Source organism: Felis catus, chromosome D1 (assembly GCF_018350175.1).
Source record: "Felis catus isolate Fca126 chromosome D1, F.catus_Fca126_mat1.0, whole genome shotgun sequence".
Taxonomy (NCBI): domain Eukaryota; kingdom Metazoa; phylum Chordata; class Mammalia; order Carnivora; family Felidae; genus Felis; species Felis catus.
In genome coordinates, this window is record NC_058377.1 from 15,643,385 (window position 1) to 15,659,719 (window position 16,335).

Here is a 16,335-nt window from a genome sequence, read left to right on the forward strand (position 1 = left end):
TGGCCGGGGGGTTCCCCGGAGCACTGCCCTGTGTGGGAGGGGCAGCAAGTCCTGGCTGGAGGTTCACATGGGCACCATGTGGCAGGCACCGGGCTGAGACCTTTATGAGTCGTGACGGTGACGCCGCCACCTTGTCAGGCATGTGGGGACACTGAGGCTTGAAGTTAATCCATTTGCTGTGGTCGCACAGCTGGTAAGTGGCAGAGCCCGGATGTTATGGTGGGCGGGGGGGGGGGGGGGGGGGCGGGGCATGCCCTTAACCAACACACTAGCTCCCCCTGCGTCATCTCCTCCCTGGAGCAGCCTGGCCAGCCCGTGTTTCTGTGCAGTGGTCCAGCCGGCTCCTCACCACATGGGCTGCCTCTTTAACAGAAGCCTAACCCCCGGCCTGGCATTTCAAGCTCTCTACAGTGGGGCCCAGACATACCCAGACGGCCCCCACGGCCCCAAATAGGATTTTTCCCTCTCTGGCTAAGTGGGTCCCCTCCCTCTCCCCACGCCGACCTTGCCCACCTGCCCCCTACGTTTCCTGCAGTTGCTTATCCTATCCAGATCCCCTGTCAACATGCCCTCCCGTCTTCCAGGCCGTCACCTGACCCTTCGTGAGCTGGCCTCTACCGTCCCAGCCCACGCAGCTGTCACCTGTTCCTGACGGTCACATGTGACCTTAATTTTCCAGCTGTGTCCCTCAGAAGACTGTGATCGCCCTGAGGACAGTGTGGCCTGATGTGTGCTCCCTCCTAAGGTCCCACGCTGTGCTGGGCCCACGGTGGGCTCCCCAGCAGAGAGCCCCAGACCCTGTCCTGGGTATCTTTTCTAAAGTACCTGTGTGGGGTATTTTGGGGGGTGGGGAGGTTAAGGAAGCCTAAGCCCCTGAGCACTTTATCTCATTGTCTGAAAATGCCTGACTTTCTCTACTCTGTTTTTTGGGTTTTTTTTTTTTTTTTTTTTTTTTTTTTAGTTTTTAAAAAAATAATGAGCACGTTTAGATTTCGTGCCCTCATCTCGTTTATTCCCCATAACCCAGTGAAGTCTTTATGAGGGCGGACAGGGCACAGAGTAAGTCAGACGAACTGAATGAATTTAATCCCATCCGAAGATGCAGAAGCTGAGCTCAGAGTGAGTGGTTCACTCTCCCGGGCAAGATGCCCAGGAAGTAGCACAGACGAAGCCCGAGCCCGGTTCCCCTTCACCCCGTGTCCTCAAAGGGGCCTGCAGGTCCTGTGGTCCAAGGCCACTTGCAGGAACGTCTCCGGGGGGCACGGTAGCCGGCGAGTGTGCGTTCCCCACTCAGGACCCCCCACGCCGCACCCCCATCCGGGGACCCCACTCCAGCCTGCCATGGCCAGAGCCCGCCCCTGCTCCCTCCGTGAAACTCACAGAGGATGATGAGCGACACCACGAGGGCGATGAGGAGGAGGATACATCCGATGAGCGGCAGCCGCTTCTGACCCTCCTGCCAGGTGAACTTGGGCAAGCTGACACCTAGGGACAGGGCAGGAGCAGGGGAGGGTAAGGCTGTTGAGAGGGGTCCGGTGGAGCGGAGGAGGGAGAAGGAAGCAGGCTGGCCTGGGAGGGCCCCGTTAGGACCCCGGCACTCCAGAATGTGACGCCACCTCACCCGGTACCTGCAGCTCCCTTTCACTGAGCACCTACTACGGGCCAGCCAGGCATTCGCAAGCGTTCTCTCATGTAATTCCCAAGGCACCCGTGTGAGCTGAGCGTTACCAGGCCCATTTTAGAGGCGGGGGAACTGGGGTTCACAAAAAGGTAAAGAACTTGCTCAAGGTTACTTGGCTAGTGAATGGCAGAGCAGGGATTCAAATGAAGTGTGTCCGATTCCAGAGGCCACGGCCCGAGGGTCCCTCACCAGCCCTTGAGGAGGGCAAGACTGTGAAAGGGACCCCAAATAGGGACAATTCTCCGGGCCAGTCTGTATTGTGGTGGTGGGGACAGGCCGAAGTCTAGGATAGGAGGAGGGCAGCGTAAGGATGGGCAGGAACACTGTTCTGTTAGGGGCAGAGCCAGCCCCAAGGCCCATCTGGCCGCTGTGACTTCCATCCAGCACCCGAACCACAGAAGCCAGTTTGGAGAGTTGGGGTGTGAGAGCGCCTACCTGGTCAGAATCTCTCCCTTTCCTCCTCTACCACAGATGGACCCGTGATCAGGACCCTGCTCTAGGGCAGACCCTGGCCTCCCGGCAGACCCACGGGGCAGCCTGAGGAAAGACCCCCAGTCTCTAACCGGGCTCTCCAACCCCAGCTCTCCAAATCTGTCCTCTGACCCAGGCTGCCCGGCCCCCAAAGTTACAGCTGCTTCGTTGGACCTGGTTTCTTCTCCCCTACCCCGCTGGCCACAATTTTCCACGGTCTCGGGCTTGCATGGGATGGCCCCTTTCGGCCCCTACGTCCCCGGGGCCCCCCTGCCCACGCCTGACTGTTCCCCCCTCCTCCCCACCCATCGACTCCTTCCCTGTGCTCCTGCCTTCCCCGCAGCGTCCCCCTTACCTGGGCTCTCCCTGGTGGCTGGGGCCGACCTGGCAGGAGATGCCCGGATGGGCACGGCCCCCACTGGTGTGGCTCTAACGAGGTACACTCTCGTCGGAGAGGAGGCCGTGGAGGCGGACCTGGCGGACAATGACCTGCCGGATGCTGACCTGGAAGAGGATGCCCGGGCTGGGGATGCCCGGGCTGGAGACGTCCGTGCGGGGGAAGCATTCTGAAAACAGAATGAAGGGCATCCCTCAGGCTACTCCCCCGAGAAGCTACTCCCCAGCTGTCAGCCCTGCTAAGCCAGCAGATAAATGCCCCAGGCCGAGTGGCCAGAGGTTGAGCAACTCCCCGCCTCCCCCCCCCCCCCCCCAGCAGGGAAGCATCTGAGAAGAAGAGTGTCTCAGGATGGAGTGCAAGTTCAAAAACCCTACTCTCCCCAGCTCCCTACACCCCTCTCCCATCACGGGAATCTACGGAGCGGGCAGAGGGCCGTGGGCCATCCGCTTGGGGCTTGGGGGCCCTTGCTTTGGCTACCTGGGTATAGGGACCCTCGCTCTGAGAGTCGCTCAGGGAGGTGTGGTCCCCGGTGGGGGAAGTAACCACTCTTTCGGCCCCTCTTCACTTCTCTCACCCCACACCCTGCCCCTGTCTTTTGTGGGCCCCAGATTGAGAAAACCACGTTCTTACTATGAGCTGTCATTGAAGAGTGTGGAAGGCACTCACTCAGGGAAAAACCCTGGCCTGCCTTGTAGCCCACCATTCTCAGGGACCCCAGAATTCTCTTTCACTCATGCACCTGCCCCCACACGCACTCGCGTGGGCGCACATGTACCGATTCACCAGCGCGTCAGGGAAACGGGAGAGGCAAAGCCAGAAGAAGGTACGGGCTGGGGTAGGAGTCCATCCCTCTTGCACAAGATCCTCAACCCTACGCAGCTGCCGCTGGAGTCGTCTGCTCTAACAGACAGGGACAGAGGACTTCCCGTGCTCTCAGAGCTTTAGATGTATTCACTCACTTCACCCTCACAACAGCCCCGTCACCCCCGTTTTGCACAAGGGAAACAGAAGCAGAGAGACTAAGCAACGTGATCGTGCCATCATAGCTGGCAAGTGGCAGGGCCAGAGGGGGAGTCCAGAGAGTCAGGCTCGGTGGCCAACCCGAGCACGAGGCTCTCCTGCCTCTCTGAGGAGGGACGAGGGTGACAGTGCAGCAGCTGGTCTTAGGAGGCCATCCGTGAATGTGGGGCCTGTTCCTTCCTGGAAAGCGGAGCCTCTGGGGTGCTCTAAATCTAAGAGGGAGCGGGTGGGCAGTCCTGCAGGGCCCCCGGTCCCTGTCACCTCCCTCAGGCCCCTTGTACCGTCTCCACCTCTTAAGCCCCCTCCGGAAGTCCCCAGGGGCAGCACGGGGAGCTGGGAATTGACCTGGCGCAGGGACCGCACCTGCCCCTCGTCCCAAGTTCGGTTGAGCACTGACTGGTCTGCTCAGGAAGGCAGCCCAGGAGAAGGAGTGGCAGGGGGCGGGGGGGCACAGTCGGCAGGGCTGTGTGGAGGGGACAGGCTTGGGACCGCTGGGACCTGTTCGCAACCCTCACCTGCCACCATGCTTAACATTTGTCATTAGTAAGCAAACCAGTTAAGAAAAAGTCCTCCTCGTTAGCACATCGGCCCAAGGCAACACCATCACCTCCACCCCGCGGGGGCTTCTTGTTTTCCTTTTTTAAAACTCCCTTTTCTAAGAGTCAGAGGTAATTGGTTTGGTCACTTCCTCATTGTTCTCGAGGCTGCGAGATGAATTCAAGAAGCAATCTCCAGTCCCTGACCACACTCGGGCTTCCCTCGGGCAGGGACCAGGAGCCATTATCCCAGGGAGTTACTGGGGTTAATTAATGGACGTGGGTAAATACACGTGGACCCAGGTGGCCCCGCCAGCTGAGCAGGGACACACTTGTATGTGTTCAGGGGCCCGAAGATGGGCTGCAGCCGACACCGCTGAACCAGAGCTCGGATTCAGACACTAGACTTCCATAAAATGAAGACAGGTGAGCCCCTAGACGCTCCAAGGGGAACAGGACTTGGGGTGGGGGAGGGGGCAAGGAGAGGCGCTGAGGATGTGTTGAAAACACAGCATGCGTCAGCTGACGGCCGATGGCTTCGGGGGCAGGCAGACCCGGGTCTCGATCCTACAGCCAGCAGCGTGACTTCGGGCAAGCCACTGAACCTTTCTTTCTCTTAGTCTGCAGGATAGGACTAATGACGCTGAGGATTCAGTGAGATAAAATAGAAAGCGTCTTGCCTGTATCTGGCACATGGGGGCTGGGCAGGAAATGACCATTTCTCTCTGCCTTCGCCTTGGCCCACACAGCACCCACCTGGATGAACGTCAACAGCCACGAGGCATGACCAAAGGGCCGGAAGGTGGCGGGAGCTCATCTTAGGGAGATAAAGGCCAGACGAAGGCCCTCCTAAGACCCAGACTGTTTAGAGCCCCGTGCCTCCCACCAGTGGTGGCCTAAGCCTTAGCACCTGCCCGGGACCCTGGCACTGGGCAGCTCATCTGGCCTGCCAGGCTTCCTTCCCTGCTGTGCTCACACAATAAGTCTTCCCTACCCTTGGGGGCCAATTTCCATTACGTGAGACAATAAAATAATTAGGTCACTATGTAAAGCACTTTACAATCTACAAAAAGCTTCCATGTCTGTGAGCTCGTCCTCACTCCATCGTCCCCAGAGAGTTTGGTGTTCTTAGAAGCCCATTAGACAGATAAGGAAACCAACGCCCAGAGCTCAGACTGGCCAGAATCACACAGTCGGGATTCTGCCCCAAGCCTGCATATGTCTGACCTCCCCTGCCTTCTCGAGTCAGTAGCAAGAGCCCCGGCACAGTCTTCTCCCTGCACCTGTGTCCAGGGCACTCATTCTGCATTTGTGACGTGGCCTGAGAACTGGGAGCTGGGCCCTTGCAGGGCTGGGAGCACCATGGGGAGCCTGGAAGTGGGGCTGGTGGTTCCACGGGGATCTCAGTCTTGTGGAACTTCTTTCTGGCAGGAATCACGGGTGGGTGCTGCACTTGCCAGGACCTGGGGGAGCCAGGGGACAGGAGAGACAGTCTGCCAGTCATCAAGCACTCCCCACGCCAGCAAGTGACTCCGGGCCAGTGACTTAACCTCTTTGTACCTCAGATTCCGTATTTGTAAGGTGAGCCAATGACCCGGCTTCACAGCGTTGTTTGTTATAGACGCCATATGGAAAGTAAGGACTTGGGGACCATCAGCTGTGACAGTGGGTGTCTGTTTGTTGAAGACAACGGACTTGAAATAGAAAAATGCGTGCTCAAATATGACTGCAGCCATTCCCGAACGGGCTGCCTTGGGCAAGTGAGTGAATACTTCAGTCTATCGCCACACGGGTAAGATGGGACCGATCTCGCCTCCTTCCCCCAGATCACCGCAGGATGCACATGAAAGAACCTGGTCTATAAATGGGTGGCAAACCACAACAAACGTGGCAGCCTCTTAGGAACTTAACTGGATCCCATCCCAACCTCGTCAAAGCTCTTTACAGCTGATAGTGTGAGCCCCATTTAACAGATCTTGAAACCGCGGTCCGGAGAGGTTAAGAAGATGCCCAAACTCACATCTCAGGTAAGTGACAGGGCTGGGGTCCCGGCCAGACCTACTAAGAGCAGGTAGAGTCTGGACCCACAGTATCACGAGTGTCCCCAGTGACTTCCTTCCCTTCCTTGAGGCTTACGGTGTGCAAAAAGCTTCCACACTCATTATTTCACGCGATTCTCACAGGGCCTTGCTAGCAACTGGGCAGGAACCATGATCCCCATTTAATACATGAGGAAACTGGGTGCAGGGGACTAGAGAGCATGCCCAAAGCCGCTGAACTGATTGGTGGGCTTGCAGGGACTTATCATAAGCCTCTGATTCTCATTCAAGAGTTCAGGTTGTCCCCACCTGAACAGGACCCCGGGGCCCTGGTCCCGGTACCACATCACCATGGCAGGAACAGCAGGTGGAGGCCCAGAGGGGGATGATGGGAAGGCTAGGGGGAGGGAATGAGACCAGAGGGGTAGCTGGTGGTGGGGGGCAGGCACAGCGGGAAGCCTGGAGCAGCCAGAAAGGCAACGGGGGGGGGGGACCTCCTGAGCCTTGCTCAACCTTCTCCCCAATGTTCCACCTGCACGGTAGGTCCCACCTACGTGCCCACCCACGGCCTTGGCACACAGGAAGCAGCCAGAAGAACCCCTGAGCAGGCAAGCGAGAGTCTAGGCAGGAGACTCCCATGGGTCCCTCTTCTCGGAGTCCAGAGAGAGCTGGGGCATGGAAAATGGGACTAATCTTGGGCTCGGTACCCAAGGGGGTGAGTAGTCCCCGGCCAGACTCTAAAGCTGCTGACTCTGAGCCTCAACCCAGCACAAAGTCTGCCCAGGGCTGGGGAGTAGGCATGTGGGGATTGACAGGGCAATATCCAAGAAAGAGCTGGGGGTCCTAGGAGTCCTGGCCTCCGTAGAGCAAGCCCTCTGGCGCCAGAGCCGGGGGGAGGCACGTACAGAGTCTCGGGCCCCGAAGACCGGGGCAAGAGAAGAGGCCTGAGCCCCAGCCCCACAGGAGAGTTGCCGTGTGGGGAACGTGAACCCCAGCAGGGGCAGCAGGGTGGAAAGACAGCCCCAAGACCCGAGGAAAGCAGCCTCCACAGGGAGGCTGTCCGCTCTACCTCCCTGACTCCGAACCTCAACCCGGACCATCACGGGAGGCTGGGAAGAGGTCTCCAGGGGCCACTGGAATAGAAGATTCCACCGCCACCCTTCTTTACCCATTTCACGGCCTGCCGCCCCACCCTGCTGGAAGTTCTTCCTGCTGTCTAACCTGCGACAGCAGCAACTCATTTCCTCTCCTCAGTTCCTGGAGAGCAACTGCTGGCATCCAGCCTCCCTCCTGGTGGCCTGGCCTCACCCTCAGAGCAGATGCCTGGAGTAGGTGGGGGAGAGGGAGAGAGGAGGCTTCTTGCCCGAAGTCCCAAGATACAAGGGGCTGAGCTGGGACCAGAACCGGCCCAATCCTGGCCTTTGCCAGTGAGCAGAAGACCCAGAATGGAACGCAGATGGCCGACTCCAGGCTCTCCCCAGCCCGCACGCAGGGCAGATGGACAGGGCGCAGCCAGAGCGTGGCCGACTCTGGACCGTTTCCCTGGCCGAGCACTGCCAGCCACTCTTCCCTGGCCCTGCCTCTCCCCGCCCTCCTCCCCCTAGGGTGCTCTCTGAGGTGAGCCCCTGGGGTAATACAGTCGTGAGCCCTCACTGTATCACAGACCAGGCCTATACCCCAGGCTGTCGCCGCCACCATCTGCCTGGGCCTCTGCAGTCCCCAGGGGTCACTACTCACAGTAGACCCCTGGGGGTGTCCTGGGGCATGAGGTGGCCTGGCCTGAAGGCCGGGGGAGCAGGGATCCACGGGAAGGCAGCGAGCAACAGGCCAGGGAGAGGGCTGGGAAGAGCAGTCCCCAGCTCTGGGGTTCTTTCCAAGCACTTTCCGGAACAGAAGTCAATAAGAATTATTATTCCCATTTTACAGTCAAGGAAGTAGAAGCCTGAAACATTTGTGTGCTCTCCCCAGAGTCACTTAGGTACCTCTTACAGGAGAATAGGGACTAAAACCCAGGGCCCCTTGCACCTAGTCTGCGGCCCTCTATTCCACAGCTTCCGGGGCAGATTCCCCACCCGAGGTATGGTTTCTGGTGGCAGTCTCTGTCCCGTGGGCCCTGACCTGGTGGGGGATGGCAGTGAGTGAACAAGAGCCCGAGCGGTCCCGCCTTTGACCTCTCTGGGTCTCCTGCAGGCCCGGCCGGCAATGCCAGGGAGAAGAGCCTAGGAAAGGGTTCCCTCGGGACCCAGAGAATGTCCACCTGGGCGGCGGGCAGCAATGATAACATGACTTCGTGACCCAAGGCCAGGTCCGTCAGGGCCCGTTCGAGTCCAGCCCAAGCTGGTGGGGCCTCCCTCCTCTGCCCTGGGCCATCCCTTCATACAGCCTGCATCACCTCACTTGAGAAGGTGATGAAGGCCCAGAAAGGCAGTGGGACTCGTCTAAGGTTATACAGCCAGTCAGGGGTGGTGCCGGGACCCGAGCCCTAACCTTCTGGCTCCCGTTCTTCGGCTGCTGCACATCAATGTGCTTTCCCACCGCCCCTTACCAGGCTCCGATGGGGAAGGACTCCTCACCAGACTGAGGCCCCTATGAGAGCTTCTCTCTCGCGGTGAGTATCAAGCATGTTCAGAGTGGGAGGCATAGGCAGGCCCCCAGCCTGGGCTAGGCAGGGAGAGATGCCCCCAGTCCCTACGGGAGGCACTGAAAGGTACAAGGAAGCTAAAGGGCCCCCTGGCCTGTTGGGAGGCTGGGGAGCCCCTGGGCCACGGCGGGGGAGGCCTGAACCCATTCTACCGTGGGCTGGACTGGACTGAACTGGTCTCCAAGGAACCGGTCTGAACTGGGACAGAGCGGATCATGCTTCTTCCCCATCCTTACTGCTCAACCCAGGCTTCGTTGTTCCTCCAGGTACACAGGGCTCCGTCCCACTGCCCCCTCTCCCCGAACCCGGAGAAATCCCACAAATACAGGCTCCCCTCAGAGCACAGGCAGATTCGCCAGCACCTCCTTCCAAACTGGGGAACCCCTGGCATCACACTGGGCTCCAGACTAAGAAGCCGAGTGGAGGCGTCCCTTGTCCCAGGCCTGGAAGACCCAGGGGAGGCTTGCTCTGCTTCCATATCCTCATGACCTGAAGGACAGCGGCATCCCTCTCGGAGTCTCAGCTCCCGATCTAGCAAATGAAGGGAGCAGACGATCAGCTGTTTTCAAGCAGTGTTCCCGGAGCATTAGAGGTTCCGTGGAGATGTCTCAGTGACCATTGCAGCAGGGAAAGCGCTTGGGGTCCTTCACCCCACTTCAAACAGAGGAGACCCACTTTGCAGTTTGTACAACAGGCCCCACATACGATTTCATTTGAACCAAAGAGGCTGCGGCTACAAAGAACTTGAAAATGACCGGCCTGGGTGAGCATTAAAGTGCCTTCTAATTTACGGTGCCTCATGAAAAAGCCTCGGGGATCCCCGTTAGACCAGAATCAAAACACCTTCTTGTCCATTCATTAGTTTATTCATTCATGCATGTGTTCATTCATCAAGACTTTATTTTTTTTTTAATTTTTTTTTTCAACGTTTATTTATTTTTGGGACAGAGAGAGACGGAGCATGAACGGGGGAGGGGCAGAGAGAGAGGGAGACACAGAATCGGAAACAGGCTCCAGGCTCCGAGCCATCAGCCCAGAGCCCGACGCGGGGCTCGAACTCACGGACCGCGAGATCGTGACCTGGCTGAAGTCGGACGCTTAACCGACTGCGCCACCCAGGCGCCCCTCATCAAGACTTTAAAGAACATCGAGGGTCCGTTACTGCCAAGCAACTAATATTTGATTGCCCAGGGGCTGGCGGCCTCAGTTTCCCCCCCTTTCCCTCCCACGCCAATGCTGGGGTGGTGACACAGTTCAGGGCTGGTACTTAACGGAGGCTCTCCGATGGTCCTATCAGAGGAGGCACACTCCACAGGGTCCTGCCAAGGTCCTGCCAAAGCCCCGGGTTCCCTCTGCCGGCTTCCCTGCCTGGCTGGGCACAGTCCACCCCGCTGTTGCTGTACCAAGAGGAAGCTGTTTTGCCAAAACAACACACTTAAGCTAAGTGGCTATTGTTACATCAGTCGGCCTTCCCGCCCAGCACCCCAACCTGCAGCCCCATACACACACTCCCACACATTCTCGTTCACATTTGCCAAGTCACAGGGACAATGCGGGGGCGGGGGGGGGAGGGGCAGGTGGGACAGGCCAGGTGAAAGGCTGCTCAGCACCAATGATAACATGGAACACAGAGGTCTCAGGGGAGGGCAGCATGCCTAGAAGGGCAAAGAGCAGGCGCAAAGGGTCCGGGGGGAGCCTGCACTATGGGGTTGATGGCACGGTGACCAGAGCCTAGTGGCCTTCCGTCTTAGGAGCCTGCCCAGCCCCCTGAGGGGAGGGTACCTCATCCTGGACCCGACCTGGGACCACCAGCTGCTCTCGAGTCCACAGCATCTGTGGTCTTGGACTGATTGGCTGAGAACCTGGTCTATTTGAAGAAGACCCGTCTACACTGTCTTATTGTTTTTATCAACGGGTCCATTCAGTTTTCTGTAATAAGCATTGCACTTCTGTAAGCATGAAGAATGTGACACCTTTTGGAAAAAAACCACAAAACACACACTATTGTTCAAGAACAAATGCACATATCCAGTGTGGTGCACCTCCGACCCCATTCTGTATAATTCCAAAGACCATCACGGAGCCAGAAAGGGGCCGGGGGGGGGGGGGAAGCATTTGTCCAACCCTCTTCTTTGGTAGGTGGAAAACCTGAGGCACGGAGAAGAGATATTTGTACACGTTGTTAGGGGAGTCAGGACTAGCCCCTAGAGGACGATGATACCGAGGAGGAAGCGCCTCCTCTGAAGACAGAGAGGCTGTGAGCCTTCTCTACCTCCTGTCCAAGGTCCCCCTGAAGACCCAACCGACATGCACAGGAACTTCATCAGGCTCACGTCCGTTGGCCATCATCTGCCTCACTACTTCAAGGAGCTGAAGGACTAATTGCTCTGAAATAATCTGTGGCAGGTAAGATTCAGAGCCCCCGGGAGCTCCCACTGCTCCCCACCTCAAGCTCACTATCTTGGAGGTTCTACCCTAAACAAGGGGGTGACTTTAAGCACCTTAAATGAGGGAAGAGTGGTCCAATTCTTTCATTCCAAAGTAAGCTAGGACAGGCTCCCACAATGAACAGGGCACCTACAACACCTCTTAACACCTCTTCCATCGGGAAGGAAAAGTCTGTTCTCACCACTGTGCCCCTCCAGTGACCTTCCATGTTGGTCCCTACCTCTGGAAAGATGAGCGTCATAAGCAGAGGTCACCTCTATGACCCTGCCCGGGGACTGGCCCTACCCTCCTTCAGACAAATCAGCCCTTCCCATCCTCTGTATTTAGGGATCATCAAGGGCAGGCTCCCAGAAAGTCACCAACAAACATGCCCCATGGCTGTAACTGTGGGTTCACCTTCCCCACACCTCAGACAAAACTCCATTCTGTCCTATGCGTTGCCCTTACTGCTCACAAGAGGCTCCAGTGACCCGAGACGCCCGGGACCCAGTGACCTTGGTGAGGTGGAGACAGGAACCAAGGAGAACAGTGCAGAAGTCAAAAGGGAAGCACGGGAAAGAAAAGTCAAGAGGGGGCTGGAAGAATGGTGGAAAAGGTGACAGTGAAAGTTGCAGAAACGTATCTTGGGTTCAGAATGGCCCACAAGTCAACTATAAGCCAGAATGTAGGCTGAGCTGATCCTTCTCAAACCCAGAGCTGCCCCATCCTTCCCAGAGTCTCCGATTCTACTACGTCGGTAGAAGAGGACGTCGGTAAAGAAAAAAAGAAGGTGGAGAGGAGGAGAAAGCAAGACCTAAGGAGAAATTACAGCACAAGAAGTACGTCCCTCAAGGAAAGAGCTGAGACACAGTGGAACAAAACCTCCGGACGCCTTCACGTGTATATAACTGGCTTTTCCACAGACGACATTCTAGCCGCTCTCTACCACCAACAAGAACAGAAGAAGAGGTAAGGAACCTGAGTTGTAGCCGAAGGAATTATGGTTAGACATAAGGAAGCCCTTTCCAAGCATGGATGTTATGAAGCCTGAAAGTAACCAAAGGATAATGACAAGTCTCCTTGAAGGTCCCAAATACCCATAGAAAGTCACTTTTTCTAGGATGGCTTAGGAGTCTAGTGAGGGGGTTGGCCAGGATGACGCCGAAATCCAGTTAGAAGGCCAAGGTTCAGTGATTTCTCAAACCAGCAAAAGTGATGATCTAACAGCATTAATGCCCTGGCCAGGGTGCTCCCAGGACACAGAGCAGGAGCCCAAACTTCAGGCACAGCCCGGTGGTGCCTCCTGAGCAGATCCCAAATCCCGTCCGCTCCTCCCAGGGGCCCCTCCTAGAAACCAGGATAAAAGGAGGCCAATCAGTCTCAATCCCAAGTAGCTTCAAATGAGGAAAACCACACTCAATCTGCCCCCAAACCAGAGGCATACAGGTGGCGCCCCACCTACCTCCCAGCCCTGACTCTGCTTCCTCACCGCCGGGAAGTTCTGGCCCAAGGCCCGGGGACACTCACCCGGCTGCCGTCCCTTTCCATCGTCTCCTGAGGGGTGAGGCTTCCAGACTCAGCTGATGTCCACAGGGAGATCCATGTTGGCCCCTGGCTTCCCCGGCATGTGGGCAAAAGGGGGCTGGCAGGCTGAGGGCCAGCCCCCACCAGATGGGGCGGGGAAGCGGGTTGGGACCTGTGAGGTAATCTCAAGTATAAACAACACCACAGAACTGGCCAGACCTGTCCCTCTCCCCTCCTCCGAGGCCATCCCAGTTACTCAGTGAATACCAAATACCAAATTCCAGGAGTGTGAAGCTGGCTTTACCTCTGAAACTTCCCCCGCAGAGTCAGCTATGAGGAAACAAGGGGTTCCAGGATGCTTCTTTCAGAGGGGGATTCTGAGAGAAAAGGTCCAGGCCCTGTGAAGGCTGTCTTAGTCCTGTCAACCTGAGCCCCTAAAACAGATGCTCCCGGGGCCCTCTGAGGTGTATGACCCTGTTCCTGTAGGGAACGTCCAAGGCCAGGGACCAGAGCCCCACCTAGGACAGGGCAGTGTCAACCTTCACCTCCAAGGACCATGTGTCCAAAACCCCAAATCAAGGCACCCGGTGCGGCAAAATTTTCATTTGCCGAACTTTTTCTCCGTGAAAACTCTTACCAAAGAAGTTAAAATCAAACGGCTTCTAATTATGCACATAACGAATCGCCTCTATTGAACACAATAAAACGTTATGAAACAGCACGTCAAAAGCCAATTAAAATAAAACACAGAAGTATCTGAATGGAAACCGTTCTAAGAAGTAGCGAGCTGACTCACGGTCTCCCAGCTGCGCCCCGTGCTGATCTGTCAAAAGAAACAGAGGAAGACCTGCCTCCCAAGGGGTGCTCAGCACCCCCAAGCCCAGCAGGGCTGCTACTGAGAAGTTTCAGGTGGGCTTTGGGAAGAACTTCCGTGGCGGAGCATCTGGGGGCACGAAGGTCCTGGAACTGCAGACTTTTTACAGACTGAAGGAAGCCCAGGGACCATCCAGTGATTCGAGCTGCTGGTTTTACAGATGGAGAGACAGCCGGAGAGGCTGAGGGATCTGCACAACTCCCATCTAACAAACAGCAGCGGCAATAACAACAAGGTGCTGGCGACCCTGCCGAATGCTTTACATACAGTAACGCAGGTAACGCATCTTTACAACAATGCGACTCACCCATCCTCCACTCGGTTACCCGACAAACATTTCGGTGCCTCTTAGGAGCCTGGCACTGCGCTGGGGGCTGCGGACGTGGAGAACAGAGCGGGCAAGTACCCCGCGCCATGGCACTAGTATGGGGATAAAAATAAACAAACAGATAAATGATGATGACAGGTAGATAGATAGATAGATTATAGACAAACAGGTATCTATGGTAGATAGATAGTAGATAGATAACAGATGAATAGACAGACAGACAGACAGACAGACAGATAGGTGATAGAACAGTATATTAGAAAGTGAGAAGTGTCACTAGGTATTTATCCAAGGGATACGGGTGTGCTGTTTCAAAAGGGCACGTGCTCCCCAATGTTTATAGGAGCACTATCGACAATAGCCAAAGCATGGACAGAGCCCAAGTGTCCATCGACAGATATATGAATGTATGTATATGTATATGTGTGTGTACATATACATATATACACACACATAGGTACATATATATACGTAAATATATGTGTGTAATATATACACACACACATATACATACACATATAATGGAATATTATTTGGCAGTCAAAAGAATGAAATCTTGCCATTTGCAACTACACAGATGGAACTGGAGGGTATTATGCTAGGTGAAATTAGAGAAAGACAAACCTCCTATGATTTCACTCATACGTGGAATTTAAGATACAAAACCGATGAACGTAAGGGAAGGGAAGCAAAAATAATAAACTAATATAAAAACAAGCAGGGGACAAAACATAAAAGGCTCTTAAATAAAGAGAACACAGTAAGGGTTGCTGGAGGGGTGTTGGGTAGGGGGATGGGCTAAATGGGTAAGGGGCATTAAGGAGGACACTTGTTGGGATGAGCACTGGGTGTTATACACAGGGGATGAGTCACTGGATTCTACTCCGAAATCATTATTATACTATATGCTAACTAACTTGGATGTAAATTTAAAAAGAAGAAAGAAAGAAAAAGAAAGAAAGAAAGAAAGAAAGAAAGAAAGAAAGAAAGAAAGAAAGAAAGAAAGAAAGAAAAAGGAAAGGAAAGGAAAGGAAAGGAAAGGAAAGGAAAGGAAAGGAAAGAAAAGAAAAGAAAAGAAAAGAAAAGAAAAGAAAAGAAAAGAAAAGAAAAGAAAAGAAAAGAAAGAAAAGAAGAAAGGAAGGAGGGAAGGAAGAAGGGAGGGAGGGAAGGAAGGAAGGAAGAAGGGAGGGAGGGAAGGAAGGAAGAAAGGAAGGAAGGACGAAGGGAGGGAGGGAAGGAAGGAAGAAAGGAAGGAAGGAAGGAAGGAAGGAAGAAGGGAGGGAGGAAGGATGGGAGGGAGGGAGGAAGGAAGGAAGGAAGAAGGGAGGGAGGGAGGAAGGATGGGAGGGAGGGGGGAAGGAAGGAAGAAAGGAAGGAAGGAAGGAAGGAAGGAAGGAAGGAAGGAAGGAAGGAAGGAGGGAGGGAGGAAGGAAGGAAAGAAGGGAGGGAGGGAGGGAAGAAGGAAGGAAGGAAGGGAGGGAGGGAGTGAGGGAGTGCTATGAAACAAAATAAAGGAGCGAAGGGATCAAGAGGGCTGGGAGCAGAGTTACAGTTTGAAACAACCCTGATTTCAGGGGTTCACGGAACTGACACTTGAGCAAAGACTTAAAGGAAGTGACCATATTCTCCCCGTTTACCTGCAAGAAAACAGAAACTTCTAGCACAGAGTGGAAACCGTCAGCTCCAGCTTCAGGTGTCCCGAGGAAAACCTAATTCCGAGGCAGATGGGGGAGAGAGATTTTGGAGGGCCCGGGCAGGGACCCTGGCGTTCTCGAACCTTGAGTTATTTTCGGTGTCACACTCCTGGCTCTCCAAGAGAGCAGAACTTAGCCGCAGGCCACGTCCCCTTCCTGCTGTCTTGAGCAGCCTGTCACAGCAGAGGGACCACCACATGGTCATCTGGTCCCGAGGAGGCACCGGATCATGTCCCCAGCGCCTCCTCTTCCCTCTCTCCGAGGGAGCACCCAGCCCCCACTCTGGCCACCGGAGAGCTATGAGGCTGCTGCTGGGCCATGATGTCCATCAGCCCGTGCCCCCCTCCCTCACTCCGGACCACCGGCCTCCTCGTGTCACCCTCCACCTTTTCCCCCAAAGGCCCCACCAGCCTCTGGGAAGAAAGGGCTCAGACTTGGGGTTCTGGGCCAAGTGGAGCAGGTGAAAACCCTGACTTGGAGGTGAAGGCCAGTTACACGAACTTGGAGGTCTTCAGACCGAACGTCTGGGAAGAGGCGATGACACATCAGACCAGAGCATGTGTCCGGCACCCAGTAGGCCCTTTCTTGCTGTTTTATCAGAGACACAAGTTGGCCTGTCCCGGGGTCCTTGCTGACCGAGCCACCGACCCCTACAGGATCCCTGCCAGCCACCAGGCCCATTCATTCCCGGTCATTTCCCACC

At 55.7% G+C, this 16,335-nt stretch overlaps 1 protein-coding gene across 2 annotated transcripts in view; it reads right to left on the minus strand.

The window, feature by feature from the left end:
- The window catches only part of TMPRSS13 (transmembrane serine protease 13), a 32,370-nt gene extending 16,360 nt beyond the window's left edge, over nt 1-16,010 (minus strand). Inside the window, exons 1-4 of one of the 2 annotated variants that reach the window (XM_019811352.3) lie at nt 15,576-16,010; nt 12,740-14,030; nt 2,508-2,718; nt 1,381-1,485 (exon numbers count right to left, since the gene is read on the minus strand). In XM_019811352.3, coding sequence (XP_019666911.1) covers nt 1,381-1,485; nt 2,508-2,718; nt 12,740-12,760 — 337 coding nt within the window. In that variant the 5' untranslated portion in view covers nt 12,761-14,030; nt 15,576-16,010. The remainder of the gene's footprint in view (nt 1-1,380; nt 1,486-2,507; nt 2,719-12,739; nt 14,031-15,575) is intronic. The other variant, XM_006936671.4, reaches the window with a different exon arrangement.
- Between the last annotated feature and the right edge of the window lie 325 nt (nt 16,011-16,335).